At 38.1% G+C, this 16,164-nt stretch overlaps 1 protein-coding gene across 2 annotated transcripts in view; it reads left to right on the forward strand.

The window, feature by feature from the left end:
- The window catches only part of WDR44 (WD repeat domain 44), an 89,254-nt gene that overhangs the window by 53,260 nt on the left and 19,830 nt on the right, over window positions 1-16,164 (forward strand). For both annotated transcript variants that reach the window (XM_003796987.3, XM_003796986.2), the window contains exons 9-12: window positions 594-700; window positions 2,793-2,944; window positions 5,179-5,317; window positions 6,572-6,636. In XM_003796987.3, coding sequence (XP_003797035.1) covers window positions 594-700; window positions 2,793-2,944; window positions 5,179-5,317; window positions 6,572-6,636 — 463 coding nt within the window. The remainder of the gene's footprint in view (window positions 1-593; window positions 701-2,792; window positions 2,945-5,178; window positions 5,318-6,571; window positions 6,637-16,164) is intronic.

Genomic DNA, 16,164 nt, shown 5'->3' on the forward strand with positions numbered 1-16,164 from the left:
TAGAGAAAGAGTCTCACTTTATCGCCCTCTATAGAGTGCCCTGGCATCGTCACACAGCTCACAGCAACCTCCAACTCCTGGGCTTAGGTGATTCTCTTGCCTCAGCCTCCTAAGTAGCTGGGACTACAGGTGCTCGCCACAACACCGGCTATTTTTTTGTTGCAGTTTGGCCAGGGCCAGGTTTGAACCCACCACCCTCAGTATATGGGGCCAGCGCCCTACTCATTAAGCCATAGGCGCTGCCCCAGACTTTCTAAATTCAATTATCTGAGGATAATGCCCATGTATCTGCACGTTAAACACTCCCCTCCTCATCTCACTTCTGCCAGTCAGTTATCATTCATCATTAAAGACTAGCGCTAGAATATATGATATTATAAATTGGGGGAAATTGCCTATATTTCTTTGGCAGCCATATTGACCTATGGCTTAAATCTGTTTATTCCCCAGAACAAGGGATTTGAGAACTAAAATACCTATTATTTATTTTTAAAAGGTTATTTCTAAATAATGTACTTATATTAGTCAAAGTTAATAAGTTTATCTGTGAATTGTTGAACTTTTCCCAATTAGTTAATAATTTTGTTGTTAAGGACTCAACTAAAGAAGTTCCTTGGAAAATCAGTAAAGAGAGCAAAGCATCTTGCTGAGGAATATGGTGAACGTGCTATAAATAAAGTTAAAAGTGTTAGAGATGAAGGTGAGTAAAATAGAACATTTCCATTTAATGTTCAGTTAATTTATAATCTTCTAAATCTAGCCTATAGTTTATAAGAAGTACTCTATTTTATTGAAAGTCATAAACCTTTATAACTAACATTTTAGTATTTCAGTAAATCAAAAGTTACTCTATCACTTAATTTTTGTGAATATGAAGAAGAATGAATTTATGTATCTTATGAACGAATTTGTATGTATTTTGTGATGGTGATAACCCAAAAGGTTTGAGTGTTCAATAATCAGTTATAAATTAACTTTGTAAAACTATTTAGTTTTTACAAATACACTCAGTCCTCTGTATCTGTGGGTTCCACATCAGGGGATTCTACTAAGCACAGATCAAAAAATATTTGAATAAAAGCTATAAAAATAACAATACAACCAAAAATCATACAAAAAAAAAATACAGGCCAGGAGTAATGGCCCATACCTATAATGGTAGCACATGGTTTCAAAGGACCTTATGATTTTTATCAGATCAAAGTGGTACAGATCTTAGTGGTGAACATATAGCAAGCAACCATTTCATTTTTCAGTAGTTCTCATAGAAATAGAAATACTGTCTCGGTGCCTGTGGCTCAAGTGGCTAAGGCACCAGCCACATACACCTGAGCTGGTGGGTTTGAATCCAGCCCAAGCCCACCAAACAACAATGACTGTTGCAACCAAAAAATAGCCGGGCATTGTAGCGGGCACCTGTAGTCCCAGCTACTTGGGAGGTGGAGGCAGGAGAATCTCTTGAGCCCAGGAGTTGGAGGTTGAGGTGAGCTGTGATGCCACAGCACTCTACCCAGGGTGACAGCTTGAGGCTCTGTTTCAAAAAAAAAAAAAAAAAAGAAATAGAAATACCTATAATGGTAGCACTGTCAGAGTTTGAGGTGGGAGGATTTCTTGAGGACAGAAGATTAACACCAGCTTGAGCAATGTAGCAGGACCCTTTCTCTACAAAAATATAGAAACATTAGATAGGCACGGTGACCTGTGCCTGTACTCCCAACTGCTTAGGAGGCTGAGGCATGAGGAACGCTTGAGCCCAGGAGTTCAAGGTTGCAGTGAACTATAATGACACCATCATACTCTAGCCCAGGCAACAGAGTGAGACCTTGTCTCAAAAAAAAAAAAAGTACAGTGTAAACAGCTTTATACGTAACATTTACATTGTATTAGGTATTATCAATAATCTAGAGATGGTTTAAAATATATGGGAGGGTATGTGTAGGTTACATGCAAATACTATGCCATTTTATATTAAGGAACTTAATCATCGCTCGGCTCCTGTGGTTCAAGAGGCTAAGGCACCGGCCACATACACCTGAGCTGGTGGGTTCGAATCCAGCCTAGGCCCGCCAAACAACAATGATGGCTGCAACCAAAAAATAGCTAGGCGTTGTGGCGGGTGCCTGTAGTCCCAGCTACTTGGGAGGTGGAGGCAGGAGACTCCCTTGAGCCCAGGAATTGGAGGTTGCTGTGAGCTGTGATGCCGCACCACTCTACCCAGGGCGACAGCTTGAGGCTCTGTCTCAAAAAATAAATAAATAAATAACTTAATCATATGCAGATTTTGATACCTATGGCAGGTCCTGGAACCAGTCTACCAGGATACTAAGGGGTTCCTGTATTTTGAAAATTAGGTAAATTTTCTAAATTTGCACAGATCTAAATGTGCTATGTCTTTGTCATTACTATACTTATTTGTTTTATTTAATAAACACATAGTACTTATTCTGTGCCAGATACTGTTCTAAGCACTTTTATCTGTATTTATAAAATTCTGTAAAATCCCTTTGATGTAAGTATTATTGTTATCCCCATTTTATAGATGAGAAAACTGAGAGGCATAAAAAGGTTAAATAACTAGCCTGTAGTCAAGTAGATAATAAATGTAGAGCTGGATTTGAGCCTAGGTACTAGACTCCATACTCTTAGCTAATATTTTATATAATAGTAGACAAATTTTTCTTTTTCCTGTAATGAATTCTCTTGGTAAGCAGTAAATATGAAAATATGATAGGTATGATAATATAGGTATATCTATATTAGCTACTAATGATTTCTATTGTTTCTCTGTTCAGTGTTTCATACTGATCAAGATGATCCTTCATCGAGTGATGATGAAGGAATGCCATATACAAGACCAGTTAAATTCAAAGCAGCACATGGTTTCAAAGGACCTTATGATTTTGATCAGATCAAAGTGGTACAAGATCTTAGTGGTGAACATATGGTGAGCAACCATTTCATTTTTCCGGAGTGATAATGTTCTCATAGAAATAGAAATACTTCATGTTTTCGTAGAAATAGAAGTTTTTCAAAGAAATACTTTGGTTTTTATAAAACTGATCTCTTCCTACATATGTAATTTTGCTAGCCTGACTCAAGAAGAATGAATTTACATTAATATGATTTAATGAATAGGTAATGCAGAGACTATCTCTGAATTATTGTTCAAAAAGTTAAGTACTTGAATAAGTAAGCTCTAGCTAGCCTGTACCATTAGTAAAGCTATGCAAAGGCATCAAACTTTAAAGCAGTTAAATTAAAGGGTGGTCTGTACCTTTGAAAATGTTTAAAATGTCCCCCCTTCATTTTAAATAATTAATAAAAATATTCAGAAGCTTAATACATTTTGTAAAGTGAAATACTTAGCTAAAATATGGAGCTAGGTAGAGATTCAAGTTCTCTGTCAGAGTTCAAGTGTACCAATATAGAGGAAAGTACAAGTACCCAAATTGTATTGCAATTGCCCCCTGAAAATGCTAGGAACACAGGAAAGACAGTGATAAAACTCAGAACTGGATAAATGATGCTGTTCCCTTGATCAGAGAATCTATTTAGATTGTAAGTGTAAAAGTTGGCTTAACTAGAAGGAAGCAACCATAAACATCAGATGGAAGCCAGATTGAAATTTAAATTTTGGTGTTTATAATCTACACATAAAATGTTTGAGCTGATTATATAATACAGGGTGTCCCAAAAAATGTCATCCATAGGGAAAATGGAAAATTGTAACTAAGTGTACCTTTACAAAATATACATTACCGAGTTTTACAGAACTTTCTCTACATGTTGGCCACCTCTTTATACACACACATGAAGTCTCTCCCAATCATGGCAAACACACACATTCCAAGATATCTGTGGTTATACATGTTTCCTATGTATGGAGACTTGGAACTCCCTGTAGTACCCCTCATAAGGAAACTGATATGTTTCCTTGTACTGTACTGACTTTCTTTTCTTATTATCTGTTTTAAGTATAATTGCATTATAATAGACTCCAGATGACAATTTTTTTATGTACTTTAGCATTGCAGAAATAGTAATTTCACTAAACGTGCTATTCCATAATTGTTTGATATATCCAGATCTATATTACATATACAACAAATTTATTGTAATAGGATTAGGCCTTTACAATTTAAGGATTCATGTTCTTTGTCCTCAACCCCCCAGGCACACACCACACACTACACACACACTTCCATACTGTTTTTAGTATCTAGAGATTCTGGCCATATACTGTGAAACTGTTTCTAGGGAGAAAAACAAGATGAGACCACACCATTCCAATACTTCTTCTAAGTGCCCAATGCTAGGAGGGCCACTGCTAAGGCAGAATTTATTCTTCCTTGGTCTTGGTCAGGAGTTGTTGCTGGCTCGGCGCCCATAACACAGTGGTTACAGCGCCAGCCACATACACAGAGGCTGGTGGGTTCAAACCTGACCTGGGCCTGCTAAACAACAATGACAACTACAACAAAAAATAGCCAGGCGTTGTAGCGGGTGCCTCTAGTCCCAACTACTTAGGAGGCTGAGTCAAGAGAATCACTTAAGCCCAGGAGTTGGAGGTTGCTGTGAGCTGTGACGCCATGGCACTCTACCTAGGGCAACGTAGTGAGACTCTGTCTAAAAAAAAAAAAAAAAAGTTGTTACTGCTGTGCTGAGGTCTCTGCTGCCACCACCACCACCCACACCTTCACCCTCACTCTTACTTTATGTTCAGCTAGGGGACTGAGATCCCAAAGTAGGATTTGTGCTTTTCTGGTTAAGATTTCTGGCCACTTCAAAACTCCTATTTATACCATTAATATGTGGACAAGGTTTGAGGTTTTGAAGTTGTTAGTTTAAATTATGGCAACCATCTTATCCTGCCTTCTTCTTTTTTATATTTTATTTTTTTATTTCAGATTAATATGAGGGTACAAACAATTAGCTTACAGTGTTTGCATTCATTAGGTAAAGTCCCTGTTATAGTTGTATCCCGCACTCACTAGGGTTTTCTTCTGAAAGAATCATTTTATGATATTGTAGCACTATTAGACTTTTGGCCTTAAATGGTGTTATTAATGTGAGCATTATCTTGGTGTGTATAATTTGGCATAATTTTAAACTTTGGTTTAAAAGTAATGTCTCTAAACTTTTAAAGTGATAATTTGGAGCCTCCTTTTGTTTTCATAGGGAGCTGTTTGGACCATGAAATTTTCCCACTGTGGCCGATTACTTGCTTCAGCTGGGCAAGACAATGTAGTGAGAATATGGGTTTTAAAAAATGCTTTTGACTATTTCAACAATATGCGAATGAAATACAACACTGAAGGTATTTTTAATTTATTTAAAAGTCTAGAGAATATGGAATTTTTACATTTTAGGTATGCTAATGCCCTCCTTATCTAGCAGTCATTTGCAGCAACCATTACTTACCATAATGGCCAAACACCTAGCAGCAAAAAGTCTAAATCCAATGAAGAGAGCTACACAAAATTAGGATTTATGCCCTTTCTGGTGTAGTGCATAGTTAATTTCATAAATTATTTTGAGCAGAGTTATTTGATTTCTTCTGGCAACATCCACTTCTATCCTAGGTTAAAATGAAATAATTAAACTAGAAAAAGAATGAAAATCATACACATATATGTATATATACACACACATACACACACACATATTTAATAAGTAAAGAATAATTAAGGAAACAGCCATGGAAAGTAAATGTAAATTTTCAGTATCTCAAGGGATATATGAAAAATGTTAAATACAAAAGAGACATCGGAGCCTTATATATGTACACACAGATTCCAACCATGTACAAACTTTTATGTATCATGGTAATTTATCAGCAAATTATGTAGAATTGATATGAACAGGGGCTTTAAGTTTATGGTATTCTTTTATTGTAATTAACTGCATAATAAGCTTGCTCCACAACCATTCCCCACCTACAATCAACTAAGGCTGTAACCAGGAAGTTAGGAGACATAGGAGATGGGAGAAAGAAATAGAAGGCAGCCATAGAGTATAGTCAAAGCACCAACTTGAGGAACATAGAAGTCTGAGGAATTTTCACTAAACTGGCCCTATGTACTTCAGTAAGCCTTGTGGATATTGTTTGCATTATGTTGCAATACTTAATTGAAGATGATAATGAATTGAAAGAAGTTAAACTATGTTTATTATACCGTGAGTTTTTCTCCTAGCTGTTACTTCTTTTATTACCCTGCTTAGAGCAGAAGGACTGTTTTCTGTGGCTGTTGAGACAAGCCCCAGCACTGACCCTTTCTGCCCCTTTGTTGTTGTTCTTGCTACTTGTTATGAATGTATTCACTTTGACTACTGGTGATTTAACAGTATGTTGTTTAACTATGTTAGGAAAATGTTAAGCCATTTTATAAAGATTTCATGTAAAAATGATAAACACATTTTGGTATTTATACCATTATGCTTCACTTGTTCGTATTTTTCTAGATTATATTCTGACTAGTAATTGGGCATTACTGTGTCATTCCTGAATGTTGTATTTTGGTTGGGGTGTGTATGTATATACATGCGTTTTTTACAATTATGTTGTTTTTAGGACGTGTGTCCCCATCACCTTCTCAGGAAAGTCTAAGTTCGTCAAAATCTGATACAGATACAGGGGTATGTTTATTGCTTTATGGTTACTATTGTGAACTACTGTTATTTAATTTGTTCCATGAAGTACCTTTTTGTTTATCAGAAATTACAGTTGCATGAAGGTGCTTAATTAAAATTAACATAGATGTATAATTAGAAATAAGACTTTTTTCTATTAGAAGTAGCAAATGAAAAAAATTGATGTTTAAAGGTTGCCAGTGAACAATATTACTCAAGGTACCACAAACCACTCAGTAAGGTCAACTTAAATAATATAAATTCCCATCCTCTCAAATCCATGTTAAATATTTTTAAATAATAACAACACAGGCCAGGCACAGTGCCTCACGCCTATAATCCTAGCAGTCTGGGAGGCTAAAGCAGTGGATTGCCTGATCTCAAGAGTTCGAGATCAGCCTAAGCTAGAGCAAGACCCCGTCTCAAAAAATAAATAAATAAATAACAGGGTGCTGCAGCCGGTGCCTATAGTCCCATCTACCAGGGAGGCTAAGGCAAGAGAATTGCTTTGAGCCCAAGAGTTTGAGGTTGCTGTGAGCTAAGACCACATGGAACTCTACTGAGAGTGACAAAGTAAGACTCTGTCTCAAAAACTAAAACTAAAAATAATAATAATAGTAACACATACCTGAATAAGAGGTGGTTAAGGAAATAACAAAGGATATTTAAATATTTTAACTTCCCTTTTTTTTTAATAAATGCTTTATCACAGTTTCAGGTAGTTTAAAGTATTTAATGATTTTCAATTTGTTGTAGAGCTGGAAGTATAAATATAACCAGTTTATATCATGCTAAGTTGTCAGCTGTGTGTCTTGTGTATTACGCTAGGTAAGGCTGATATAAATAAGAGAACCTAAAATGTTCACTTTTTGACAGTATTTTCCTGAGATTTCATTGGTTCTCTAATATTTGATGCTAACTTTTGCTCTCCTCTTGGCTTTCTGTGGTTTTGTTTTTCCTTGTTCTCTTCTTAAATACCCACTGTCTTTTTTTCCACCTCTTTAAATTTTCTGTTTCTCGGGGTCCATCCTTGGCCATTCCCAGTAGACAGACATACCTACTCTTTCCCTTCAGTCCTGAACTGGCTTTAGATACATAAGTCTTTGTTTACTTTTAGTAGCTTTATGTTTTTTAAACAAGAATGTGATCTTATGGTAATGTTGTCCTTTTCACATAACAACGTATAAGATCTCTCCACCTGCATGTTCTTCAGACGTGTCAATTAATAGATCTCAAACTGACCTCTCTAAACAAATGCTTTTGAGTTCCTGCTATATGTGGCAGACACTGCTAGATGCTGTCAAATCAAATGAGATACAGTCGCTGTCCATAGGGATCTTGGGACTAGTGAAATAGATAAATCCACAATTACAGTATTGGGTGGTGATATTCTACCAAAGGTCCTACATAGGAATAGGTTAGCATTATAAATCATGGTGTCAGGAAAAGCTTTATGGAGGTTCATTGTTTGAGCTAGAAGTTAGCTATGTGAGGGAAGGAAGGAAGGAAGGGGCATATCGGACAAAGGGAATGGTAAGAGCAAAGACATAGAGGCTGAAGAAACATGGTATGTTAAAGGTACTAAAGAATTTCATGTGACTGAGCAAGGGGTGCACATGTGAGATTGGTAGGAGACTAGGATTTTGAAAGGCCTTTTGTGTTAAACCAAGACACTTGAACTTTTATCCTGTAAGCTTCTAAGAAGGGGGAGGGGCTTTGAAGAGGTTCAGTCAGGGACTTACTTGACGTGTTCCAGGCTAGAAACAAGGAAATATCAATTAGAGGCTGTTAACCCAGGAGAGGAATGAATATTTCAATTATGATGCCTATGATAGCAGTGGGCCTAGAAACTGTAAAGATAAGCTGAATGGGGAGATGTAAAAGAAGTTGAATCTCTAGGACTTGGTGACTGACTGTGGTGCTAAAAGTGAGTAGCCTATGATGAATTTCAGGTGTCCAGCTTGAATAACTGGCGAGATGGTAATGGTCATTCATGGAAATATTTTTATCATCTACCTACAAACCTTCTTCTCTCTTCTAAACCTCATTTAATGGCATCAGCTGCCACAAGTTGCCTTTTTAGCTCAGTCAGAAACACTATTTTTCTTCCTTACCCACACAACAAAATAGTTACAAATTCCTGGCCTCTCTGCCCCCCCACCAACAAATACCTGTGGAATCTGTCCTCTTATCACCTGTTATCACACATAATAATCTAGGTCAGTGTTTTTCAACCTTTTTATCTCACAGCACACTTGAACCTGTAGTTAAACTTCCGCAGCACATCTAAATTATATTGGTCAAACAAAAAGAGTAAAGGCCTAACGCAGTGGCTCATACCTATAATCCTAGCACTCTGGGAGGCTGAGGCAAGGGGATTGCTTGAGCTCAAGAGTTGGGGACCCCCCCATCTCTATTAAAAATAGAAAAACTAGCTAGAAATTGTGGTGGGTGCCTGTAGTCCTAGCTACTCAGAAGGCTGAGGCAACAGGATTACTTGAGCCCAGGAGTTTGACGCTGTGGCCTTCTATCCAGGACACAAAGTGAGACTCTTACTCAAAAAAAAAAAAAAAAAAAAGCTTACTTACTGTGCTTTGAACTTCTTTCACAGATAATTTAGTTAATGATCTTTGAATTTTCTTTTGTGGCACACAAGTAGAATATCATAGATCTTTGTTCTCACCCCTAGTTTAAATATTTGCCACAGTCTCCTAATTGTTTTTTTCTGCCTCTGGTCTCCACCTAATTTTTCTACACTGCCACTAGCTTGTTTTGTCAAAACTGATCTGACTATGGCATTTTTGGTTTAAAATCTTGTGATGGTTCCTTATTGCCTCCAGAATAAAATCATAAAATCCTTCCCAAAACTGCCCCAGCTTACTTTTTTTTTTTTTTTTTTTGAGACAAAGTCTCACCTTGTCGCCCTGGGTAGAGTGCGATGACATCATAGCTCACAGCAACCTCAAACTCTTGGGCTTAAGCAATCTTCTTGTCTCAGCCTCCCTAGTAGCTGAGACTACAGGCGCCAATCACAACACCCGGCTATTTTTTTAGAGACGAGATCTCTCTCTAGCTCAGGCTGGTCTCAAACCTGTGATCTTAGGCAGTCCACCCGCCTTGGCCTCCCAGAGTGCTAGAATTATAGGCGTGAGCCTCCTCACCCAGCCCTGAGCTTACCTTTTAAACTCAGTTCTAACTCCTTAGTGCTTGTGCATCTTAACTTGCCTTGACGGATATAAACTCTCTCACCTTCATGTCTTTTTCAAGCTGTTTGTTTTCCCAGAGATGCCCTTTCTATCCCTTATCTTGACAGACTAAACCCTACACATTCTTCAAGATTTCAGCTCAGATATCTTTTTTTTTTCCAGATATCTTTTATTATTTTCACTGCATCCAGCAGGCAAAATTATTCCTCATTTGTGTTCTGGTAGTACATCATACATACTTACATGTTGATATTACTTAACCGGGTCTTCTTGTTTGTCTCCCTGTCTGGGCCCTGGGCTGATTTAAGGCAAAGAACTGTACTTCACAGATTTTAGAATCCTTGGAATCTAACCCCAAACCTGACTACAGAATTCAAATTGCTGCCTCTCGACCATTATTCCTGTCTTCCTATTGTTTCCCTTATCTGGATGCCTTGATCTCTCTTCTATTCAAAGCTTGCCCATTCTTCGTGGCCACGTCCTTCATAAAGTCTTCACTGACTAATGTAGCAATGAAAATTTTAACTACTTTGCTTAAAGGAAAAGGGCTTGCTTTTGTTAATTTGATTTAACATAATGTTTCCAGGCATTGATTACTATTAAAAATAGAGCCTATCTTTACTATCTTATATTATGCTTATTTCAACTATCATACTTAGAGATTCTTAACTACTTCTAACTACCCCAAAAGTACCTAAGTAACTCCCAATTTTATTGAATTCAAAACCTTTTAAATGAGGAATAATATTTATGTCCATCCTTTTCAAGAAAAGGTCACTCGTCTTTCTTTCCCTTCTGTTATTCTATATTGTGACAGTTAAAAGAGGCTTCTATTCATATGCCATTAGAATTTGTTATCCGGAATTATCTTTTTTTCTCTATCTGAGACACATGCTCCCTCTGTTGCCAGGTCTAGAATATAATGGTATCATCAAAGCTCAGATTGCAACTTCAAACTCCTAGGCTCAAGTAGTCCTCTTTCCTCAGTCTCCCTAGTGGCTGGGACTACAGACATGCATACCACCAAACAGGGCTAATTTTTTATTTTTTGTAGAAAGGGAGTCTCACTATTGTCCAGGATAGTCTCAAACTCCTGGCCTCAAGCAATCTTCTGCCTTAGCCTCCCAAAGACTTCCTGCACTGACAGGTTATCTTTTAACCCAGTGGTAGCCAAAATGAGGCACAGTGAGCACAATGGAGTTTATTTTCCTGATGTGCATATTCTTTTTTTCCTCATGATAGTGATCTTATTCTTTATTTTTTTGAAGGACTTTCTCACTCTCGTCTGCTCAGCGTCCTTGTAAAATAAAATATACAAAAGTACCTATTCAAATATTGATGTACCAAAGATCCCTGACCTACTCAGGGGTAATGCCAAGCCTAGAATTCTGGCTGTTATACTCTCTGTTTTCTGTTGATTTCCAAAAGTAGCTCAGTAAATGTAAGAAAGATAAGAAGAGAGGTGCATGCTTAGTTTGCTCCATTATGCTAAAGGATTTTTTTTCCCAGTTTTTGGCCAGGGCCACATTTGAACCCACCACCTCCGGTATATGGGGCTGGCGCCCTACTCCTTGAGCCACAGTCACCACCCTGCTAAAGGATTTTTTTTTTTTGAGACATAGTCTCCCTCTGTTGCCCTGTGTAGAATGCCATGGCATCATAACTTATAGTAACCTCAGTCTCCTACACTCAAGTGATCCTCTTCCCTCAGCCTCCTGAGTAGCTGGGACTAAAGGCGCCTGGCTAGTTTTTCTGTTTTTAGTAGAGACATAGTCTCGCTCTTGCTCAGTCTAGTCTTGAAGGCATAAGCTCAAGAAAATCACCCAACTTGGCCTCCCAGAGTGCTTAGATTACAGGCGTCATCTACCTTGCCCAGCCAGGATTTTTTAATAGTTAGCTTTAGCTGGGCATGGTGAATCACACCTGTAATCTCAGTACTCTGGGAGGCCAAAGCAAGTGGATTGCTTGAGCTCAGGAGTTCAAGACCAGCCTGAGCAAGAGTAAGATCCTGTCTCTACTAAAAATAGATAAACTATCCATGTATTATGATAGGCACCTGTAGTCTCAGCTACTCGGGAGGCTGAGGCAAGAGAAATACTTGAGCTCAAGAGTTTGAGGTTGCTGTGAGCTGTGACATCATAGCACTCTACCAAGGGGAAGAAAGTGAGACTCTGTCTCAAAAAAATAATAAATGAATTTTTAAAAATAATTGGCTTTAGGGCTGGGTGCAGTGGCTCACACCTGTAATCCTAGCACTCTGGGAGGCTGAGGCAGGTGGATTGCCTGAGCTTGTGAGTTTGAGACCAGCCTGAGCCAGAGTGAGACCGCCTCTCCAAAAATAGCCAGGTATTGTGGCGAGTGCCTATAGTATCAGCTACTTGGGAGGATAAAGCAAGAGAATTGCTTGAGCCCAAGAGTTTGAGGTTGCTGTGAGCTGTGATGCCACAGTACTCTACCAGGGGCAAAAAGTGAGGCTTTGTCTCAAAAAAGAAAAAAAAAACATAGTTGGTTTTAGCAGAGATTGTTATACCTCATGGTTTCTAAGAATCCATAATTGGATCAAATTGCAAATGTGAAAAATCTGTATCTACTTTAATAAGTGTAAAATGTTTTCATGACACTGGAAATGATAAGTATATTGTTTACCTAGAATTAATGTTTTTCTGGGATAAATCTATGTTTAATATGCTTGATTAGTGAAAGATCAGTATGGATATCATAGCGTTTAACTGCTGCTTAAAATTTTTGAAGCCAGAGCATGGTGGCTTGTACCAATAGTCTAAGGTACTTGGGTGGCTAAGGCAGTCAGATAACTTAAACCCAGGAGTTTAAGGCTGTAGTGAACTATGGTTGTGTCACTGTACTCTAGCATGGACAACAGAGAAAGACCCCATCTCAGTAAAATTGAGGGTAGATCATTAGAACTAACTATAAGGGAATGAGAGATAGTTTTTATGAAGTAGAGTTATGTACTATTTGATATAAATATGCCTTAGTACTATTAATAAACACATTTTACAGGCTCGGCACCTGTGGCTCAAGCGGCTAAGGCACCAGCCACATATACCTGAGCTAGTGGGTTCAAATCCAGCCCGGGCCTGCCAAACAACAATGATGGCTGTAACCAAAAAATAGCCTGGTATTGTGGCAGGCACCTGTAGTCCCAGCTACTTGGGAGGCAGAGGCAGGAGAATCGCTTGAGCCCAGGAGTTGGAGGTTGCTGTGAGCTGTGATGCCATGGTACTCTACCCAGGGTGACAGCTTGAGGCTCTGTCTCAGAAAAAAAACACATTTTACAAATGAAGAAAGCTTAGAGATGTTAAGTAACTCACCAATTTTACACCATTGGTAAATACAGCATCAGAATTAGAATCCAGGTTTGACCTATCTCCCTAGCTTTTAACAATTATGTTTCACTAGTTGGCATTAAGGTCTAGAACTATATTTTTATTCAGTCCACAAATATTTATTAAGTTCTTACTGTGTAGCATTTTAGGAGCTAGAGATACAATAAGTGAATAAAAGAGACAAGAATATCTATTGTATGGAGCTTATGTTTTAGTGGAAGAAAGAGAAATAAAACAAGTAAATTTTGTAATATATTAGAAGTTAGTTTTTGCAAGCCACTCTGTTGAGGTATGATTGACATAGTAAAAGGTGTATATATTTAATGTATACAACTTGATGAGTTTTAACATAAGTATATACTTGTGAAACCATCACTACAACCTATACCATATACCTATCCATCATCTCTAAAAATTTCCTCTCATCCTCTTATGTATTAGTATTTTGTGATAAAAACGCTTAAGATCAGCCATTTTAGCGCATTTTTAAGTAGATGATTCAGTGTTGTTATCTATAAATACAGTAGATCTCTAGGATTATTCATTTTGTATAGCTGAAGCTCTGTACACTTTGACTGATACTGCCCCCATTTCTCCATCTCCCAGCCCCTGGTAACCACTATTCTACTTTTTGCTTCTATGAGTTTTGCCTATTTTAGATTTAGCATATAAATTGTACCATATATTATTTCTTCTATATGTCTGACTTATTTCACTTAGCATAATGTCTTCCAGGTTCATTCATGCTATTGCAAATGGGAAGATTTATTTTTTATCACTAAATAATATTCCATTGTATATATGTGCCACATTTTCTTTATCCATTTATCTGTAGGTGGACATTTAGGGTACTTCCATGTCTTGGCTATTGTGAATAATGCTGCAGTGTACATGGGAATACAAATATCTTTTTGACACTTTGATTTCATTCCTTTGGATATATACCCAGAAGTAGGATGGTAGGATCCTATGGTAGTTCTATTTTTAATTTTTTGAGAAGCCTCCGTAGCACTTTTCATAGTGAGTGCACCAATTTATATTCCCACCAATAAGGTTCTTATTTCTCCACATCCTCACTAATACTTGTTATCTTTTGTTAATAATGGTCATCCTAACATAGGATATGACATATCATTGTGGTTTTGATCAAATCACCCTAATGATTGGTGATATTGAGGATCTTTTCATAATTAACCTGTTGTCCATTTATATATCTTCTTTAGGAAAATGTCTCTTGAGGTTCTTTACCTATTTTTTAATTAGGTTATTTAGTTGGTTGGATTTTTGTTTTGGTTTTGTTTTGTTTTCTATTGTTTTTGAGACACAGTCTCAAATTGTCACCCTGAGTAGAGTGCTGTGGCATCACAGCTCACAGCAACTTCAAACTCCTGGGCTTAAGCAATTCTCTTGCCTCAGCCTCCCAAGTAGCTGGGACTACAGGCGCCCACCACAACGCTTGGCTATTTTTGTTGTTGTTGTTGCAGTTGTCATTGTTGTTTTAGCTGGCCCAGTCAAACCTGCCAGCCTCAGTATATGTGGCCAGCACCCTACCCACTGATCTATGGTCACCACATATAATATCTAAAATTTGAACAACCTAAATTTCTTACACTTCAAAAGTAAAAACTATGATGTCATCTAAACTATATACTATGTGGCCTTTTAATTGTTTTTAAAGACTGTTTAATGACATTAAAAAATATTCACAATAGGGCAGTGGCTCCTGCCTATAATCCAAGCACTTTGGGAGGCTGAGATGGAGAATGACTTGAGACCAGGAGGTTGAAATCAGCTTGGGTAACAGCAAGACCAACCCCATCTATACCAAAAAAAAAAAAAAAAATTAAAAATTAGCCAGATGGGATGGAGTGAACCTACAGTCCCAGCTACTACAGAGGCCAAGGTAGAAGGGTACCTGAGCCCAGGAGTTTAGTGTTACAGTGAACTATGATAACACTACTGCACTCCATCCTGGGCAACACAGTAAGACATTGTCTCTAAGAAAAGTAAAATTTTTTGGCAGTGCCCATGCTCAGTGGGTAGGGCACTTGTCACATACACCAAGGCTAAAAAGTAAATTTTTTGGTTTGGCATCTGTAGCATAGTGGTTCCAGCACCAGCCATACATACTGAAGCTGGTGAGTTCGAACCCAGCCCGGGCCAGCTAAGCATCAATGACAACTACAACTGAAAAACAACCGGGCATTGTGGCGAGCACCTGTAGTCCCAGCTACTTGGGAGGCTGAGGTAAGAGAATCACTTAACCAGTGGTTCTCAACCTTACTAATGTCACAACCCTTTAATACAGTTCCTCATGTTGTGGTGACCCCCACACATGAGGAGCAGTGTCTTGGTTCCTAAGACCATCGGAAATATGTATTTTCCGATGATCTAAGGTGACCGCTATGAAAGGGGAAAGGGTCATTTGACCCCCCAAAGGGGTCATGACCCACAGGTTTAGAACTCCTGGCTTAAGCCCAAGAGTTTGAGGTTGCTGTGAGCTGTGATGCCACAGTACTCTACCAAGGACAACATAGTGAGACTGTCTCAAAAACAAAAAAAGTAAATTTTTAAAGGATAAGGAAATAGTCAAATATGGATAGATTCATGGTCCACAATGTTCATTGAATTACTATCCATATTAGCAAAAAAATTGGAAATGACTTAAGTGACCAGAAAATGGAGGATGATTAAATTATGATATGTCATATCATTTAGCAAAAAAAAAAGTCTTCAAAGTGTGAAATATAGAAAATATTCATATTGGCTTGGCACCTGTGGCTCAAGTGGCTAAGGTGCCAGCCATATACACCTAAGGTGGCAGGTTTGAATCCAGCCCGGGCCCACCAAACAACAATGACAGCTGCAACCAAAAAATAGCCAGGAGTTGTGGCAGGTGCCTGTGGTCCCAGCTACTTGAGAGGCAGAGGCAGGAGACTCGCTTGAGCCCAGGAGTTGGAGGTTGCTGTGAGCTATGATGC

The sequence above is a fragment of the Otolemur garnettii genome, unplaced genomic scaffold (genome assembly GCF_000181295.1).
Source record: "Otolemur garnettii isolate 467f Iridium unplaced genomic scaffold, OtoGar3 scaffold00110, whole genome shotgun sequence".
In the NCBI taxonomy this organism is placed as follows: domain Eukaryota; kingdom Metazoa; phylum Chordata; class Mammalia; order Primates; family Galagidae; genus Otolemur; species Otolemur garnettii.